This window comes from Danio aesculapii, chromosome 14 (genome assembly GCF_903798145.1).
Source record: "Danio aesculapii chromosome 14, fDanAes4.1, whole genome shotgun sequence".
NCBI lineage: Eukaryota > Metazoa > Chordata > Actinopteri > Cypriniformes > Danionidae > Danio > Danio aesculapii.
This window is the reverse complement of record NC_079448.1, coordinates 5,524,263-5,544,629: the sequence shown is the minus strand read 5'-3', so window position 1 is coordinate 5,544,629 and position 20,367 is coordinate 5,524,263. Positions and strand designations below refer to the sequence as shown.

Here is a 20,367-nt window from a genome sequence, read left to right as displayed (position 1 = left end):
TACTAAAGGAGCAATATTTTAGATACAAAAATGTACCTTATAAAAAAGTTACAGCATTTGTAGCTTTATTTCGGAGCTTAGTTAGGCCTACAGTCTTTTTATTTGTTATTTTTTTTTATAGAAAATAAAGTAATACATGATTGGTACAAGCTTAAACAACATTAAACAAATTTAATATAAAGGCTACTGCAGAAGCATAACATGTGGAAGACAAAACTTGCAAAAACAATGAATAAAATAAATAAATAAATAAATGAATGAATAAATAAATCCACAAATTCCTGATGATTGACAGATTGATTGACTGATGATTGACTGATAATTCATCAGCATGTTGACTTGAGGAAAAGTAAATACGGAAGTAAATACTACTTTCAGTTTAGCATTTTCTTATTCCTCCAACATCCCTGAAATTTTTTGAATTATTTAATTATTCTGTGGATTTAATTTATTTATTTGCATATTTATTTATTTATTGTTTTATTTATACAGGAAGTTTTGGTTGTGTTTATTTATTTATTAAATTGTATATTTATTTATTGTTTTATTTATGCAGTAATTTGTGGATTTAGTTATTAATTTATTTATTTGCTTGCTGATTTATTTTTTATTAATGCAGGATTTAACTTTTTATTAATTTATTTACATATTTATTTGTTTATTATGTTTTTTATGCAGGAATGTGAATTTTTTTTACTTATTTATTAATTTAATTGCATATTTATGTATTTATTTCTTTATTTATGGATTTATTCATTTATTTATTAATTGATTTGCATATTTATTTGTTTTATTTATACCGGAATTTGTAGATTTACTAATTTATTTATTTATTTGCATATTTAATAATTTATTCTTTTATTTATATGGGAATTTGTGGCTATACTAATTAATTTATTTGCTTGCATATTTATTTATTTATTTATTTATTTATTTATTTATTTATTTATTTATTTATTTATTGTTTTATTTTTATGGGAATTTGTGGCTTTAATAAATAATTTATTTATTGGCATATTTTTTATTGTTTTATATATGCAGGAATTTATAGATTTATTTACTAATCTATTTATTTGCATATTTATAAATTTATTTTTTGTTTATGCAGAAATGTTTGAATTTACTAATTAATTAATGTATTTATTTGCATATTTATTAATTTATTGTTTATTTATGCAGTAATTTTTGGATTTACTAATTAATTGATTTATTTGCATATTTATTAATTTATTGTTTATTTATGCAGTAATTTTTGGATTTACTAATTAATACATTTATTTGCATATTTATTCATTGTTTTATTTATGCAGTAATTTTTGGATTTGCTAATTAATTAATTTATTTGCATATTTATTTATTTATTATTTTATTTATGCAGGAATTTGTGGATTTACAAATTAATTAATTCATTTGCATATTTATTTATGTAATGTTTTTGCAGGTTTCGTCCTCCATAACACTAGCAACATTAAATTTTGAAATGTTATATGAAAAAAGGCATTGCAATATGTAAATGGCCGATTATTATATTATATAGTTTCATTTTCATTTTTGCACCAAAATTTGCACGTCTTGGAAATGCAAATACATTACCATTTTACATATTCCATTGTCCTTTTTGCATACTGCATTTCAAAATAAGTTCTGTTACTGATTTGATACTGATACTAGACATCGCAAAATAGTTGCAAACTCAAATAGTGACAGTGCTATCTGTATTCCCAACACCTACGTTGTAGCGATGTACTGCGCATGCTTAGGTCTATAATGTACGTTTTAGGAATGTGGGCGGAGCGCCAGTGTTGTCAAACGCGTAGTGCTCATTGGGAGGAGGAAGACGGATCTACGTGGTGTTTTACTTCATATTTATGAGTAGACTTTCTGTATTGGAAGGAAATAAAAAGTACTTAATGATATTCACGTGTTAAAACGTTGTCGTCGTAGGATTCCGCGCTCATTTTCGCAAAATACAAACTTCCAAGGAGTATTTAAACAGCGCTAGAATCAGGACTTTATTTTCTGACAGAACAGAAAACATCTCACACAGCAGCTGTAAGTTCATTGCTTTATTAACAGAACTTGGTAAACTGCATTTTTACCTTAGTTTTAATACACGTATTTATTAATAAATGCGTTTAAAATATGAATTATTTAGTTCTCGATGTACTTTAGTTGTTTTAGTTAAGATGACATTGTTTGTGAATGCTACGAAAGCGAATAATAATAATAATAATAACACTATTAATAAAAGAGTTGTGAGTTAATTTTAAGTTTTTTTCTCATTTTGGTGACTGGCAGAGTCTAATTAGCCTATATTGATATTATAATATTAAAATGAGACAGGCATATTATAATATGAAAGTAGACATGTATTGGGCCTGCCCTAGCAAGGAAAAAGCTGACCTACTGTCTGTGATCGAACTGTCCAAAATAGACGACAGATTTGCTAAACAAACTTTGGAGCAAAATTAGTTTATTGATTTAACAAATATTCAGTTAAAGTCAGAATTATTAGCCCCCATTTGAAATGTTTTTTTTCTCCTTTTTTTAAATATTTCCCAAATTATATTTAACAGAGCAAAGTAATTTTTACAGTATGTCTGATAATATTTTTTCTTCAGGAGAAAGTCTTATTTATTTTATTTAGGTCAGAATAAAAGCAGTTCTTATCGTTTTAAAATCATTAAAGGTCAATATTATTAGCCCCTTAAGCTATATATTTTTTCGATAGTCTACAGAACAAACCATCATTATACATTTATTTGCCTAATAATTTCCCTAACCTGCCTAGTTAACTTAATTAACATATTTAAGCCTTTAAATGTCACTTTAAGCTGTATAGAAAAATATCTAGTCAAATATTATTGAAGGTCATCATAGCAAAGACAAAATAAATCAATTATTAGAAATGAGTTATTAAAACTATTATGTTTAGAAATGTGTTGAAAAAATCTTCTCTCCATTAAACAGAAATTGGTGGAAAAAATAAACAAGGGGCTAATAATTCTGACTTCAACTGTATATGGGAAGAACCATCTACACAAACAAAAATGGTCCAATGATAAACCTAACTTAGTTTATTTGTTTAAAATTGATCTTAAGCATTATATCGAAACCCTTAAAGACATTAAAAATGAAAAAGCTATAAGGATGTATGTGATTTTGGAATCATTTTCTTATGCTAATTTCTTTTAGTTTAAATATCTCCTGTAAAAAAATGTAAGCTCTGTATTCCTCAGGTTTTGTCTGCTCTTGCTCTTGGTATGCAATAAAAAAAAAAAAAGATTTTCAAAAACAGATCAAATTTTTTATTAATGTTCATTAATAGTTCTTTTTTTGCATATGAACTTAGTACACAATAAAAAACATGATTTGTGAAAATTTATTAAAAAAACTAAAGTATTTGTTTTTGCAAATTAACTCTAAAACTTCTAAAATTTCAAATATTCTCTCAGTATTAGTTACATAATCGTGTAAATCTAGAAAGAAGCAAATACGTTGGGTTTTTTGGTTGTGTAATGGACTTTTTTCCATTGTGTGGTTGTTTTAAAATAGTGTTTTTAAAGGGACAGTACTCCCAGAAATAAAAATGGAAATCCTGCTATCATTTACTAGCCTTTCATGTCCAAACCTGTCTGAGTTTCTGTTGAGCACAAAAGAAGATATCTCAAAAAATGTTAAAAACCTGTAACCATTGACTTCCATAGTATTTATTTTCCCTTCTACACTGTAAAAAAATACTGGTTGCCTTAAGTTTTTAAGCTGATTTTTAATCTTATGAGTCCATTGAACTTAAATTATGTTAAATTGACTCAAAACAGCTTGTGTAACTTAGTTTAACATTGAACTAAAAACATGTGTTGTCATAACTAATTAATCATATCATTTTTTACAGTGTACAGAACTCAAAGGTGAGTAAACGATAGCAGAACTTTCAGTTTTGGGTCAATCTCTTTAAGGAAATGTTTTTGAAGATAATTGTTTTGATGGCATGGGTAAATCCCTAACGATCATACGGTAGTCATCCTAAAGAAAAAAAATCACATGTCATCAATGAGCAAGACTGGCATATAAACAAACAACTCCATATAAACAAATCCTATAAACGTGTGGTGTTTTGTAACCTAGTGATGTGATTCATGTGATTTTTAAGATGGTAATATTGCTCTGATGCAACATGAGGAAAAAAAAGACTTCTAGTAATTCAGCAGTTTACCAGAAATGTAATATTATGCAATTTGCTCAGGTCATATTTCTTGAAATCGCAAGAGAACATGAAACACAAAATGCTTGGTCAGTAATATGTCATATTTATTAAGACTGCTGTAAATTTGTAAAGTGTATTTTATCACGTGTGTTTGTTCTGTGTTTTTTAGTGACCATGTCGGACGTAAAACCGAAGGGTGAAGACACTGTGGATGCCAGACAAACCAATGCAAAAGAGTATGTGTGATTTTAAAGAGCCCATATTATACATGAAATAGGGTCATATTTAGGTTGTAAGGGTCTCCAACAACAGTCTAATATGCATGCAAGGTCATAAAACACTTTTATGGTCTTATAATCTGCATTTATTTTTACCTAATTATCCCAACGACTCCCATATGAATCGTTCAGCGATTCATTTTTTCCCAACCCCCTCCTCAGCGCGAAGCTAATCTGCGCTGATTGGACCGATGACAGCCTGCTGCGATTGGTCGACAGTGACAGGCTTCAGCACGAGACAGAGTGAAATGCCCAGCTGGTAATCAACTATATAAAAGTAGTCACAGTGCACACGCGCTTCATAGTGTAAGGCTTTTTTCACACACACACACAACCCTCCTCAGAAGAACTGGGGAGATCGACGCGTCTCCTAGCCTCTCCCTCTCTCTCTCTCACACACACACACAACGCTCCTCAGAAGAACTAGGGAAAGCGACGCGAGTCTCTCTCTCTCTCTCTCTCTCTCTCACACACACACACACACACAACGCTCCTCAGAAGAACTAGGGAAAGTGACACGAGTCTCCTGTCTCCTAGCTTACGATCGCCATAGCAACGACAAACGGCAGTGGAACGCGAGCTCACAAAAGCCTTTAACGTTAAATCCGTAAACAAAGCGGCACGCGTCGCGTTTTTAACGTGGCTTACATGTGATAAGAGAATATAAAGAGTAACCGCGTGTACTGTACTAGATTAACAAGTAACAAAACACAATAAATACATAATTTGCAAGTTAAAAGAGGCAACAATTTTAATCGCACTTACTTACACTAGTGAATAAACCTCAACCACTGACTCTTCACAGTTCACAACTCATCTTTGGGTAGAGACTGTCAATATTATCCATCTGAGCACAGCGTGACTTCATTCAACCGGCGGCGTCTGTGTGTGTGTGTGTGTCTAGTGTTTTTTCTGTGTTAGTGGGCGGGGCCGCAGGTTTCAAATCTCCCTGGTTTGCGCGCGTAACTACTGGCGAGGCTTGTGTTTCGTGGCTGCGTCATCGCGAAACACCTAATGACTCGTTATCAAGACGACTCGTTTGAAGTACTATGAGTCGACTCTTTTATAGATGAATCAATAGTTTTAAACACTGTACACTTACAGATTTAAGCCTTAGCTGGATATTTCACTTCACTTAGAGCTGTGGTACACACTACATGGAAGGGCATTTTCAAAAACCCATAATATGGGCTCTTTAATATTGATTGATTCAATAAAAGACGCTTATTAATCACAAGCATGTCATGTGATGCAGTATTTACCTACAGATGGAGTTGACCTACAGAAATGAACTGAACGAATATGAATATGAAAAATAAAATGTAGTAAATCTGATAACATTTTTCAGAGAAACACATTTTTATTTGCTTGTTTTTGATCAAGAAAGACCAATGTCATGCTCAATGCCTCAGATGTTTCATTCATTCATTTTCCTTTGGCTTAGTTCCTTTATTCATCAGGGGTCGCCACAGCGGAATGAACCAACAACTTATCCAGCATATGTTTTACACAGCGGATGCCCTTTCAGCTGCAACCCAACACTGGGAAACATCCATACACTCTTGCATTCACACTTATACACTACTGCCAATTTAGCTTATTCAATTCACCTGCACCGCATGTCTTTGGACTGTGGGGGAAACCAGGGCACCCGGAGGAAACCCACGTGAACATGGGGAGAACATGCAAACTCCACACCGAAATGCAAACTGACCAAGCAGGGGCTCGAACCAGCGACCTTCTTGCGATGAGGCGATCGTGCTACCCACTGCGCCACCGTGACGCCCTCATATTGTTCATTTACCAAAAAATACAAAACAACAAACAGAAAGGAACAGACTGAAAATAAAATGTTAAATGTGATAAATGGACCTTTTAATGAAACAATTATTTTGTGTTGTTGCTGTTTCATTTAAGATATATATTTTTATAGAAGCTTATATGAAATTATGAGATATGGACATCAGCGTATGCCGTAAAATAACTTATTCAAAATATTCAAAATTCATGTTGGATAGACACACACTGTTTATACAAAGGAAAACATTTATTACTATTTACGTTTTTGTATGTTGTTTCTGTTGAAATAATGTTATAAATGTGTCATTAATGTCTCTTTTTTGTTGTTGTTGTTGTTGTTGTTCATGCAGGAGTTCGAGTCTCACAGACCCTGGAGTCGTTCAGATGGATGCCAAATCACATCCAGATGATAATGCAGATAAAGATTATCAATACAAAACCAACAACCCCAATCTAGGACAATGTCTTATCATCAACAACAAGAATTTCCACAAAAGAACAGGTACGTTTATATATAACACGGTGTTCATTATATAAGTAAAAACAGCTTGAATAAAAATCTCAATTTTACTTTTATATTTTCCATTTGGGTTAAATTTTTCTTTTGTGCACCTTTTAAGTAGATAGTTGCCCTAAAAATGAAAATCTACTCACTAATTACTCCCCACTTGTGCTTCCAAACCTTTACGATTTTCTGTCTTCTGTTGATGTTTTGAAGAATGCTGGAATCCGGTAACCACTGACCTCCATAGTAGGAAATACAAATACTTTGGAAGTCAATGGTTACAGATTTTTAACGTTTTTAAAAATGTCTTCATGGTATTCAACAGAAACTCAAACATATTTGGAACAAGTGGACGATGAGTAAATGATGGCAGTAACATAGCTAAAGAACATCTACTTACATAGCTAAAAAAAAAACTACTTGTTTGCTTCTTTCTAGATTTAGATGATTGTGTAACTATAATGCTCAGAAAATATGAATTTTAGAAATGTAAGAGTTGATTTACAAAAGCAAATAACTTCGCTTTTTAAATCCTTGGTGCACCTTAAAGGGGATAGTTCACCCAAAATGCAAATCCACTCACTTTTTACTCCCCCAGAAAAGTACTTCCAAACATTTAAGAGTTTCTTTCTTCTGTTAAACAGAAAAGAAGATGTTTTGAAGAATGCCGGAATCCGGTAACCATTGACCTCCATAGTAGGAAAAACAAATACCATGGAAGTCAATGGTTACAGGTCTGTTGGTGGGGTTCTCATATGTACATTTTTTAACTCTTTAACTTTACTTTAACTTACCTTGATATCACATAATCAAAATTAGAAAGAGTAAAGTTTAAGAGTAAAAAAAATGTGATGAAAGTATGAGAACCCCACTAACAGACCTGTAAGCATTGACTTCAGTAGTGTAGTCCTTGCTATATGCACGTATACTCAGTATGCCTACTTTTTTCCACGAGCTGTTTGGGTATTACGACTTCTGAGGATCATACTCTCGGTATACTCACTTGTTTTTGTGATTAGACTTCCCTAATTTTTGTGTATTGAGTATTTGAGTTTTTCGAAGATCACAACAAATCAGCTGAATGAAGTCTCGCTGAAACGTTCAGGTAAAATTATAAAACAACATGGGCGTAGCTTTAGCCCTCCTATATTTCCATTCAGTCCCCCTAACACCTTTGCGATTACCTGTACACTACTATGATCGCCTCAGTCCCCTTTAAATTTGATATAAAAACGGCGGCAGAATCCCGCTCCTGAACTCGTTTTTTAGTTAGTCAGCAAACCACAGCTGTGCAGTGTGTGTATATATAAATATATATATAAATGTATAAGATACATTGACTTTCGTCGTTTGTTTGCCTACTTTAAAATTTGGATTGGGTGGGTAATAGTACACCACCTATTTTTTTAGGACTACACCACTGATTGACTTCCATAGTCAAAAATACCATGTAAGTCAATGGTTACAGGTAGTTGTTCTCATATTTACATTTTTTTTTTAAATATTGAACTTAACTCATTCTGAGTTCAATAGTTAAAGAATTTAAATATGAGAACAAACCATCCCCCCTCAACAGACCAGTAACCATTGACCTCCATAGTAGATTAAAAAACACTCTAGAAGTCAATGGTTACTGGTAATTTTTCTCATGTTTACACCTTTTTTTAAAACTCTTAAACTTAACTCATTCTGATTTTAATTATGTTATATCGTGGTGGCTCAGTGGTTACCACTGTTGCCTCACAGCAAGAAGGTTGCTGGTTCTCCCGGTGTTGGCATGATTTTCCTCCGGGTGCTCCGGGTTCCCCCCTAGTCCAGACACATGCGCTATAGGTGAATTGAATAAACTAAGTTGGCTGTAGTGTATGTGAGTGTATGGGTGTTTCCCAGTGCTGGGTTGTGGCTGGAAGGGCATCCACTGTGTAAAACATATGCTGGATAAGTTGGTGGTTCATTCCGCTGTGATAAATAAAAGGAATAAGCTGAAGGAAATAAATGAAAGAATGTTATATCGTACACCTTTTGTAAAGCTGCTTTGTAATGACCGTTAAAGCTCTATACAAATACATTTAAACTGAATCGAATTGAATGAAGGGGTTATTGTTTTAAACAGGAATGGGCGTTCGCAACGGGACAGACGAGGACGCAAAGAAGGTGTTTGCGACTTTCTCAAAGCTGGGCTTCAAAATCAGACATTACAATGACCAAACCGTCTCACAGATGAAGGCTTTGTTAACTAAAGGTGCGTTATATTCTATTCATGTATTATCATGTAAGGTTATATTCATGTAAGCACTCATAAACGCCTAAATTGTTCCTCCCTCAGCGTCTCAGGAAGATCACAGTCAGTCGGCCATGTTTGTGTGTGTGTTGTTAAGTCACGGAGAAGATGGGCTGATTTACGGCACAGATGACAGTATCGAGCTGAAGAGGCTGTTCACGCTTTTCAGAGGAGATCACTGCATGTCACTCGTGGGAAAACCAAAGCTTTTCTTCATTCAGGTGAGATAAAAGCACACATACAGTAATCGCCAATACAAAAGAGACAGCAAACCATTCAGAAGGGTTCTGTTTGTGTCAAGTTTACCATGTAGCTTAATGACAGATGCTTTCAGCTTCCAATTTAACATCGCCCAATATGTTTACAGCAAAGTTATTTTATTTTAAAATGAGCATTGTACAGGGTCTATGCTGTAAACAGCAATTGACCCTTCGCTAAGCCACACCCAAAAACCGCCACCCACCAATCTTGGATTAGCAACTGTAGCTTCGCGCAGGAGCTCTGTCAAGCTTTCGAGCGACTGATACAGGCCTATGTGTTGTGCATATGGATTGTGCAAATCTGACATCCGATATCCTAAATGTCTGGACACGGCGGTGGAATTTTTTCCCTTTTCAAACCTAAAACCCAAGAGGAGAAATGCCAGCGTGGATCAAGCTCTGTGAGGGGAGCTAAACGAGTGGGGTTAAGTTGATTTTGTTTCAATGTTCCTGACACAGTCATAGACGGCAATAACTCACACACCTCTTACCCTAAAAATATCTTAAGTGTGTTTCCTGCAAAAATACAAAGCAGGTTATGTTTCCCGATATTATGAGCACTGCTCCGTTTAAGCCCTCGCCATAGTAGTCATACTAATAGCTCTCAAATTTCCATCTGTTTCAAACTACGGATATTTGGATTACATATCAACCGAACAAAACCGAGATATGATCACAAACTGAGCACTTGCGATCAATATACTTCACCCGTAGCTGTTTTTCAGTAATTTATAACCCTCATGCCCATGTCAGAGCTACAATTCACCGATGTTTTCGTCTGTCTTTTGGAGATTTAGTCATCGGTGCGGGTTAGTGTCTGCTTTTATATTTGGTGTCGCGTTAATATTTGCTGGTAGGGAAAATCTATTTGTTCACTTCTGCTATTTAGACTTTGATTTGCATTTCAATTTACTGTATTTATTTATTCCACTTAACTTCAAAATAGAATCGAAACTGTATAAAGAGCACACAAACATACTGACAGTAATAGGTACTGTACATTGTTATGGGTCAATGATACTAATATTCGACACAAATCCATTAGTTTTCCCTTATTGGCTGTTCTTTCTGTGAATGGATTATGTAGAAGCACTGTCCATGTGTGTTTCCTCGTCGGTTAGTAATGCTATATTTTATTGCACAAAAAATTATTCTATCAGGCTTTTTGGCTATAAATAGAGAAATCGTGGTTTAATTAGTTATAATTAGATTATTTTTATTTTTCACCTATCCTGCTGTGCATGAACTAAGCTGTTGAATGGTCAGCGTATGAAGCGGCTAGGCTAACCTAGCTTGTCTCCAATTGTCTCTAAGTATGTTGCCTAAGTATGTTGTCTCCAATTGTCTCTAAGTATGTTGCCTAAGTATGTTGTCTCCAATTGTCACTAAGTATGTTGCCTAAGTAAGTTGTCTCCAATTGTCACTAAGTATGTTGCCTAAGTATGTTGTCTCCAATTGTCTCTAAGTATGTTGCCTAAGTATGTTGTCTCCAATTGTCACTAAGTATGTTGCCTAAGTATGTTGTCTCCAATTGTGACTAAGTATGTTGTCTTCAATTGTCTCTAAGTATGTTGCCTTAGTATGTTGTCTCCAATTGTCTCTAAGTATGTTGTCTCCAATTGTCTCTAAGTATGTTGTCTCCAATTGTCTCTAAGTATGTTGTCTCCAATTGTCTCTAAGTATGTTGTCTCCAATTGTCACTAAGTATGTTGCCTAAGTATGTTGTCTTCAATTGTCTCTAAGTATGTTGTCTCCAATTGTCACTAAGTATGTTGCCTAAGTATGTTGTCTCAATTGTCTCTAAGTATGTTGTCTCCAATTGTCTCTAAGTATGTTGTCTCCAATTGTCACAAAGTATGTTGCCTAAGTATGTTGTCTCCAATTGTCTCTAAGTATGTTGCCTAAGTATGTTGTCTCCAATTGTCACTAAGTATGTTGCCTAAGTATGTTGTCTCCAATTGTCACTAAGTTCAATTCAATTCAATTCACCTTTATTTGTATAGCGCTTATACAATGTAGGTTGTGTCAAAGCAGCTTCACATAAAAGGTCACAGTAAATAGGAACAGTGTAGTTCAAATAGAAACAGTGTAGTTCAGTTTGTAGTGTTTAAGTTCAGTTCAGTTGAGCTCAGTTCAGTGTGGTTTAATAATCGCTACTGAGAGTCCAAATATTGAAGGGCAAATCCAACGATGCGCAGCTCTACAGATCCCGAACCATGCGAGCTAGTGGCGACAGCGGAGAGGGAAAAAAAAACTTCACCAATGGCGGAAGTGAAGAAAAAAAACCTTGAGAGAACCAGGCTCAGTTGGGCACGATCATTTTAATTTCTCCGCTGGCCAAACGTCTTGTGCAGAGCTGCAGTCTTAGTGGCGGAGGCTGGAAGCTGGCCTCAGCGAAGACTCGTCTGTCTCTGGAGTGTCACAGGAATCAGTCTCATGTTCTCCACTCCTCCATGACCATCAGAGTAGCTGCTCAGGATTCGGCCTGGTCCAGGATATGGAACCTTGGGATCATCTCGTCGTTGGTCTTGGATCGAATCAGTGACTCTGCATAGTCTGAGGGCCTCGGGAAGAGTATCCCCAGGTGGAAATGGAGAATAAAGAAAATAATTAGCGTAGCTGATGTTCACAGTGTATATCAACAAGATGCATAACTTGTGTGGAAGCCCCCTAAGTGGTGCACTAAGTGTACGCTTTACTGAACAGATAGGTCTTTAATCTAGTTTTGAATTGGGAGAGTGTGTCTGAGCCTCGGACGTTATCAGGAAGGCTATTCCAGAGTTTAGGAGCCATAAATGAGAAGGCTCGACCTCCTTTACTCGACTTTGCTATTCTAGGTACTACCAGAAGCCCTAAGTTTTGAGACCTTAAAGAGCGAGCTAAGTATGTTGCCTAAGTATGTTGTCTCCAATTGTCTCTAAGTATGTTGTCTCCAATTGTCACTAAGTATGTTGCCTAAGTATGTTGTCTCCAATTGTCACTAAGTATGTTGTCTCCAATTGTCTCTAAGTATGTTGCCTAAGTATGTTGTCTCCAATTGTCACTAAGTATGTTGCCTAAGTATGTTGTCTCCAATTGTCTCTAAGTATGTTGTCTCCAATTGTCACTAAGTATGTTGCCTAAGTATGTTGTCTCCAATTGTCTCTAAGTATGTTGCCTAAGTATGTCGTCTCCAATTGTCTCTAAGTATGTTGCCTCCAATTGTCATTAAGTATGTTGCCTAACTATGTTGTCTCCAATTGTCACTAAGTATGTTGCCTAAGTATGTTGTCTCCAATTGTCACTAAGTATGTTGCCTAAGTATGTTGTCTCCAATTGTCTCTAAGTATGTTGTCTCCAATTGTCTCTAAGTATGTTGTCTCCAATTGTCTCTAAGTATGTTGTCTCCAATTGTCTCTAAGTATGTTGTCTCCAATTGTCTCTAAGTATGTTGTCTCCAATTGTCTCTAAGTATGTTGCCTCCAATTGTCTCTAAGTATGTTGCCTAAGTATGTTGCCTCCAATTGTCTCTAAGTATGTTGCCTAAGTATGTTGTCTCCAATTGTCTCTAAGTATGTTGTCTCCAATTGTCTCTAAGTATGTTGTCTCCAATTGTCTCTAAGTATGTTGTCTCCAATTGTCACTAAGTATGTTGCCTCCAGTTGTGTCTAAGTATGTTGTCTCCAATTGTCTCTAAGTATGTTGCCTCCAATTGTTTCTAAGTATGTTGCCTCCAATTGTTTCTAAGTATGTTGTCTCCAATTGTTTCTAAGTATGTTGCCTCCAATTGTTTCTAAGTATGTTGTCTCCAATTGTCTCTAAGTATGTTGTCTCCAATTGTCTCTAAGTATGTTGTCTCCAATTGTCTCTAAGTATGTTGTCTCCAATTGTCTCTAAGTATGTTGTCTCCAATTGTCTCTAAGTATGTTGTCTCCAATTGTTTCTAAGTATGTTGTCTCCAATTGTCTCTAAGTATGTTGTCTCCAATTGTTTCTAAGTATGTTGTCTCCAATTGTTTCTAAGTATGTTGTCTCCAATTGTTTCTAAGTATGTTGTCTCCAATTGTCTCTAAGTATGTTGTCTCCAATTGTCTCTAAGTATGTTGTCTCCAATTGTTTCTAAGTATGTTGTCTCCAATTGTCTCTAAGTATGTTGTCTCCAATTGTCTCTAAGTATGTTGTCTCCAATTGTCTCTAAGTATGTTGTCTCCAATTGTCTCTAAGTATGTTGTCTCCAATTGTTTCTAAGTATGTTGTCTCCAATTGTTTCTAAGTATGTTGTCTCCAATTGTTTCTAAGTATGTTGTCTCCAATTGTTTCTAAGTATGTTGTCTCCAATTGTCTCTAAGTATGTTGTCTCCAATTGTTTCTAAGTATGTTGTCTCCAATTGTCTCTAAGTATGTTGTCTCCAATTGTTTCTAAGTATGTTGTCTCCAATTGTTTCTAAGTATGTTGTCTCCAATTGTTTCTAAGTATGTTGTCTCCAATTGTTTCTAAGTATGTTGTCTCCAATTGTCTCTAAGTATGTTGTCTCCAATTGTTTCTAAGTATGTTGTCTCCAATTGTTTCTAAGTATGTTGTCTCCAATTGTTTCTAAGTATGTTGTCTCCAATTGTTTCTAAGTATGTTGTCTCCAATTGTCTCTAAGTATGTTGTCTCCAATTGTTTCTAAGTATGTTGTCTCCAATTGTTTCTAAGTATGTTGTCTCCAATTGTCTCTAAGTATGTTGTCTCCAATTGTTTCTAAGTATGTTGTCTCCAATTGTTTCTAAGTATGTTGCCTCCAATTGTTTCTAAGTATGTTGTCTCCAATTGTCTCTAAGTATGTTGTCTCCAATTGTCTCTAAGTATGTTGTCTCCAATTGTCTCTAAGTATGTTGTCTCCAATTGTCTCTAAGTATGTTGTCTCCAATTGTCTCTAAGTATGTTGTCTCCAATTGTTTCTAAGTATGTTGTCTCCAATTGTCTCTAAGTATGTTGTCTCCAATTGTCTCTAAGTATGTTGTCTCCAATTGTTTCTAAGTATGTTGTCTCCAATTGTTTCTAAGTATGTTGTCTCCAATTGTTTCTAAGTATGTTGTCTCCAATTGTCTCTAAGTATGTTGTCTCCAATTGTCTCTAAGTATGTTGTCTCCAATTGTCTCTAAGTATGTTGTCTCCAATTGTCTCTAAGTATGTTGTCTCCAATTGTCTCTAAGTATGTTGTCTCCAATTGTCTCTAAGTATGTTGTCTCCAATTGTTTCTAAGTATGTTGTCTCCAATTGTTTCTAAGTATGTTGTCTCCAATTGTTTCTAAGTATGTTGTCTCCAATTGTCTCTAAGTATGTTGTCTCCAATTGTTTCTAAGTATGTTGTCTCCAATTGTCTCTAAGTATGTTGTCTCCAATTGTTTCTAAGTATGTTGTCTCCAATTGTTTCTAAGTATGTTGTCTCCAATTGTTTCTAAGTATGTTGTCTCCAATTGTTTCTAAGTATGTTGTCTCCAATTGTCTCTAAGTATGTTGTCTCCAATTGTTTCTAAGTATGTTGTCTCCAATTGTTTCTAAGTATGTTGTCTCCAATTGTTTCTAAGTATGTTGTCTCCAATTGTTTCTAAGTATGTTGTCTCCAATTGTCTCTAAGTATGTTGTCTCCAATTGTTTCTAAGTATGTTGTCTCCAATTGTTTCTAAGTATGTTGTCTCCAATTGTCTCTAAGTATGTTGTCTCCAATTGTTTCTAAGTATGTTGTCTCCAATTGTCAGTTTTGACAACAAACAGAAATGGTGAGGAGGAGGAGGTGTCTGTTAGGTTGTAGTAACTCTCCCCAAACCCTTTATCCGGTCTTTCGGAATGAAATGCCTACTTTACTACACCCAATCAGCTTGCAGTAGAAAAACAAGCCACACCCTCTGTTTTCTCATTTAATATTTTGTTACTCAAGGAACTGCGTCACAATATGAAAAAAAAAATGGTCGCAGCTTCCGGTTCACGTGGACTTTAAAGTTATAATAAACGTGTGTTTTTAAGCTTTACTTACAGAACAAGTGTTAAATGGGTAATTGATGGAAGAGTTTTCATTTTTCGGTGAACAATCTTTGTAAACTCATCTCTTTCACAGATGTTTAATATGTGTTTGTTCTGTGTTTCTCCAGGCCTGCCGAGGCTCGGAGCTGGACTCTGGCATTGAGTGTGATGGTGTAGGTGATGAGGAAACGCAGAGGATTCCTGTTGAAGCAGATTTTCTGTATGCTTACTCCACTGCACCAGGTAAATAATGCAATGTACAGGGTTTCCACACTTCTTGAAAAGACTTGAATCTCAGACATACGGATTCAAGGCCTGGAAAGAGTTAAACCTGATCAACATTGGTTCGTCACTTTCAGTGCAAAGGTTGTGATCTATGAAAGAGATTAATTCATTCATTTTTTCTTCGGCTTTGTTCCTTATTTATCAGAGGTCGCCACAGCAGAATGAACTGCCAACTAATAATGTACTAGTAATGTAAGATTTATCTCAGGGGTGCCCAAACTCAGTTCTGTAGGGCCGCTGTCCTGCATAGTTTAGCGCCAACTTCCTTCAACACACCTGCTTAGAAGTTTCTAGTATAGCTACAAGGAGCTTGATTAGCTGGATCAGGTGTGTCTAATTGGGATTGGAACTAAATTCTGCAGCACACCGGCCCTCCAGGACCGAGTTTGGGCACCCCTGATCTACTGTATATCTTCTGAGGTATACAAATGATTTCCTATGTTCATTCATTCATTTCCTTTTCAGCTTAGTCCCTTTATTAATCTGGGGTCGCCACAGTGAAATGAACTGCCAACTTATCAAGCACATGTTTTACGCAGCGGATGCCCTTCCAGCTGCAACCCATCACTGGGAAACACCCATACATCATACACATACACTATGGACAATTTAGCTCACCCAATTCACCTAGAACACATGTCTTTGGACTGTGGGGGAAACCGGAGCACCCAGAGGAAATCCACGCGACCGTGGAGAGAACATGCGGCGAGAATATGCGTCGCCCTGATTTTCTATGTAGGCTTTGTAATCCATCATGTTACAATACAACACCATTACATTGTCACATTGACACAAGGCAGGTTCCTCTATTATAGTCATTATCTGCTAAATAATAGTATAGGATACATTATTATTGGAACTATACTCTCATTCTGGTGTAATAAATCAGGGAAATCGTTCTGAATCATGTCTCTCCATTGTTGCAAGATATTAAAAGATTTTTTTGCAAAGTTCCTGGATTATTACTCCAGAATAAGAGTATAGTTCCTAGTCTTATTAGGAACTATATTAGAAAATAGCCACTTTTCATTTTGCGTCTGTCTTAATATACAATGTATCCATAAAAATATTGAAACTGTTTTTTGAGCAAAATGCTAATGGTCTAATCTGATTCAATGATCTATGCTAAGCTAAGCTAATAATGCTCCCGTTACATTCAGAGATTGACTGAATGGATTTACAAAATGGTAAAACTCACCTGTTTTAACTTTAGGAGAATTATAAAATCAGCCTATTATGAATGTTTCTTTAACCAAAAACAAATGGTGGTAAATAAGCAAATGCCCTTGTCCTATCCATGTTATTTTCTGTCTCTCCTCAGGATATTACGCATGGAGGAACGTCGCTAATGGCTCCTGGTTTATCTCTTCGCTGTGTGAGATGCTGTTAAAATATGGCAGGCAACTGGAGATCATGCAGATCATGACGCGCGTCAACCACAAGGTGGCGCTGGAGTTTGAATCCTCCTCCAATCTTCCAGGGTTTGATGGCAAGAAACAAATACCATGTATTGTGTCCATGCTGACCAAAGATCTCTACTTCCCTAAATAATTCAGCTAGAATTCACTGATTTAAGTTGCCAGAACAAGGTCAAAATCATTCGCCCTCCTTAATTCTTTTTCAAATATTTCCCAAATGATGTTTAACAGAGCAAGGAAATTTTCACAGTATGTCTGATAATATTTTTTTTCTGGAGAAAGTCTTATTTGTTTTATTTCGGTCAGAATTAAAGCAGTTTTTAATTGTTTAGAAGGTATTTTAACATTAATATTATTAGCTCCCTTAGGCAATATTAGTTTTCGATAGTCTACAGAACAAACCGTCGTTATACAATAACTTGCCTAATTGACCTAGTTAAGCCTTTAAATGTCACTTTAAGCGGAATACTAGCATCTTGAAAAATATCTCGTCAAATATTATTTACTCTCATCAATATATAAATATATACAGGGGAGCTAATAATTTTGGAGGGCTAATAATTCTAACTTCAACTGTATATATTATGTAGCCATTTGAAGTGATCACAGACCTCAGCCAAAAACTCTGGAGGAAAACAAGTGATTTTAGGGATACACTGGGTTATAATGTTAAAGAGAAACATTGGGTTATTAATAATGTTAAAGTGAAGAATTGGGTTATTAATAATGTTAAAGGGAAACACTGGGTTGTTAATAATGTTAAAGAGAAACACTGGGTTATAATGTTAAAGAGAAACACTGGGTTATTAATAATGTTAAAGAGAGACACTGAGTTATAATGTTAAAAAGAAACACTGGGTTATATTGTCAAAGAGAAACACCGGGTTACTAATAATGTTAAAGGAAAACACTGGGTTATAATGTTAAAGAGAAACACTGGGTTATTAATAAAGTTAAAGGAAAACACTGGGTTATAATGTTAAAGAGAAACACTGGGTTATTAATAATGTTAAAGGAAAACACTGGGTTATAATGTTAAAGAGAAACACTGGGTTATTAATAATGTTAAAGGAAAACACTGGGTTATATTGTCAAAGAGAAACACCGGGTTACTAATAATGTTAAAGGAAAACACTGGGTTATAATGTTAAAGAGAAACACCGGGTTATTAATAATGTTAAAGGAAAACACTGGGTTATAATGTTAAAGAGAAACACTGGGTTATAATGTTAAAGGGAAACACTGGGTTATAATGTTAAAGAGAAACACTGGGTAATTAATAATGTTAAAGAGAGACACTGAGTTATAATGTTAAAAAGAAACACTGGGTTATATTGTCAAAGAGAAACACTGGGTTACTAATAATGTTAAAGGAAAACACTGGGTTATAATGTTAAAGAGAAACACTGGGTTATTAATAATGTTAAAGGAAAACACTGGGTTATAATGTTAAAGAGAAACACCGGGTTATTAATAATGTTAAAGATAGACACTGAGTTATAATGTTAAAAAGAAACACTGGGTTATAATGTCAAAGAGAAACACCGGGTTATTAATAATGTTAAAGGAAAACACTGGGTTATATTGTCAAAGAGAAACACCGGGTTACTAATAATGTTAAAGGGAAACACTGGGTTATAATGTTAAAGGGAAACACTGGGTTATAATGTTAAAGAGAAACACTGGGTTATTAATAATGTTAAAGGAAAACACTGGGTTATAATGTTAAAAAGAAACACTGGGTTATATTGTCAAAGAGAAACACTGTGTTACTAATAATGTTAAAGGGAAACACTGGGTTGTAATCTGATCTTGAATCAGTTTTTACTATATTGTAATATATTTTATTAAGGCAAATATGGAATGTTTACTGATCTGGGTTTGACAGAGAAGTCTCTTTTATATTTATATGTATATTTAAGCTCTCTGTGGTAATATTATTACATGTGCAAATGTGTTTAACCCAATGAAAGTTCATCGTTCTTTCATTATTATCAACAGTCTTTTTTAAGAAGTTCTGTACAAATATTAGAATAAGTTGTATTATGGTGATAAATCGGCATTTGACTTTGCTATTTGTGTGTATTTTAGATTGAATGGGGCTGAAGAGAAGAATAGATATTTCTATAGAGAGGGATTAGTGAATAAAACGTTCTTATTTGCTATTAAAGAACAATAAAAATATACAATATATATATCCAGGCATCAGCTGACACTTTTTTCATCTGCTCCAGATCTACTGTACATTCTTCATCAGCTACTCTGTGTTAGTTTTGTTTGTTATATAGCTGTATAAATGTTCAAACATATTAGAATAAAGTTAATTACATTTTTATTATAATTAATAAAGAAACACCAAAAAATCTAATCAATACGTTTTGTTTTTAATTTTTTTTTTTGTTTGTTTTTTTTACAAAAAACATCAATGTCATACTGGACATAATCTTTTGAGGTACTTAAACCAAATATACATCAACTGATAAAAACATCAGTAATTATTGCATTATTAAAAACATCACATTACAGTTATTTAAAATAAGCTTGAGAGCAAGACCTATTATATATATATATATATATATATATATATATATATATATATATATATATATATATATATATATATATATATATATATCTCCTCACCAACCACTTTGTTAGGTACACCTTGCTAGTACCCGGTTGGACCCCATTTTGCCTTCAGAACTGCCTGTATCCTTCATGGCATAGATTCAACAAGGAAATATTCCTCAGAGATTTTGCTCCATATTGACATGAGAGTATCATGCAGTTGCTGCAGATTTGTCAGCTGCACATCCATGATGCAAATCTCCTGTCCCACCACATCCCAAAGAAGCTCTATTGGATTGAGTTCTGGTGACTGTGGAGGCCATTTGAGTACAGTGAACTCATTGTCATGTTCCCATCAGAAGATGGGTACAATGTGGCCATAATGGGATGGACATGGTCAGCAACAATCGTCAGTTGGTACTAATGGGCCCAAAGTGTGCCAAGAAAATATCCCCCACACCATTACACCACCACCACCAGCCTGAACCATTGATACAAGGCAGGATGGATCCATGCTTTCATGTTGTTGATGACAAATTCTGACCATACCATCTGAATGTCGCAGCAGAAATGGAGACTCATCAGACCAGGCAACGTTTCTCCAATCTTCTATTGTCCAGTTTTGGTGAGCCTGTGTGAATTGTAGCCTCAGTTTCCTGTTCTTAGCTGACAGGGGTGGCACCCGGTGTGGTCTTCGGCTGCTGTAGCCCATCCGCCTCAAGGTTGGACGTGTTGTGTGTTCAGAGATGCTCTTCTGCATATCTCGGTTCTAACAAGTGG

General features: G+C 34.9%; 1 protein-coding gene across 1 annotated transcript; it reads left to right on the top strand.

Annotated features, from left to right (window-relative positions):
• Positions 1 to 1,823: 1,823 nt before the first annotated feature.
• Positions 1,824 to 19,214, top strand: casp3b (caspase 3, apoptosis-related cysteine peptidase b). The gene is made up of 7 exons (XM_056472354.1): positions 1,824 to 2,052; positions 4,377 to 4,443; positions 6,636 to 6,787; positions 8,904 to 9,032; positions 9,117 to 9,292; positions 15,445 to 15,559; positions 16,923 to 19,214. Exons 2-7 carry the CDS (start codon positions 4,382 to 4,384, stop codon positions 17,150 to 17,152), a joined length of 864 nt encoding a protein of 287 aa, XP_056328329.1. The 5' UTR covers positions 1,824 to 2,052; positions 4,377 to 4,381; the 3' UTR covers positions 17,153 to 19,214.
• Positions 19,215 to 20,367: the final 1,153 nt, after the last annotated feature.

What these genes read in the sequence shown, in the direction of transcription:
- casp3b (XM_056472354.1), top strand. Translation starts at nt 4,382, where the DNA reads ATGTCGGACGTAAAACCGAAGGGTGAAGACACTGTGGATGCCAGACAA. An exon ending in CAAAGCTTTTCTTCATTCAG is followed by an intron (nt 9,293 to 15,444) that starts GTGAGATAAAAG and finishes GTGTTTCTCCAG; the next exon opens with GCCTGCCGAGGCTCGGAGCT. An exon ending in TGCTTACTCCACTGCACCAG is followed by an intron (nt 15,560 to 16,922) that starts GTAAATAATGCA and finishes GTCTCTCCTCAG; the next exon opens with GATATTACGCATGGAGGAAC.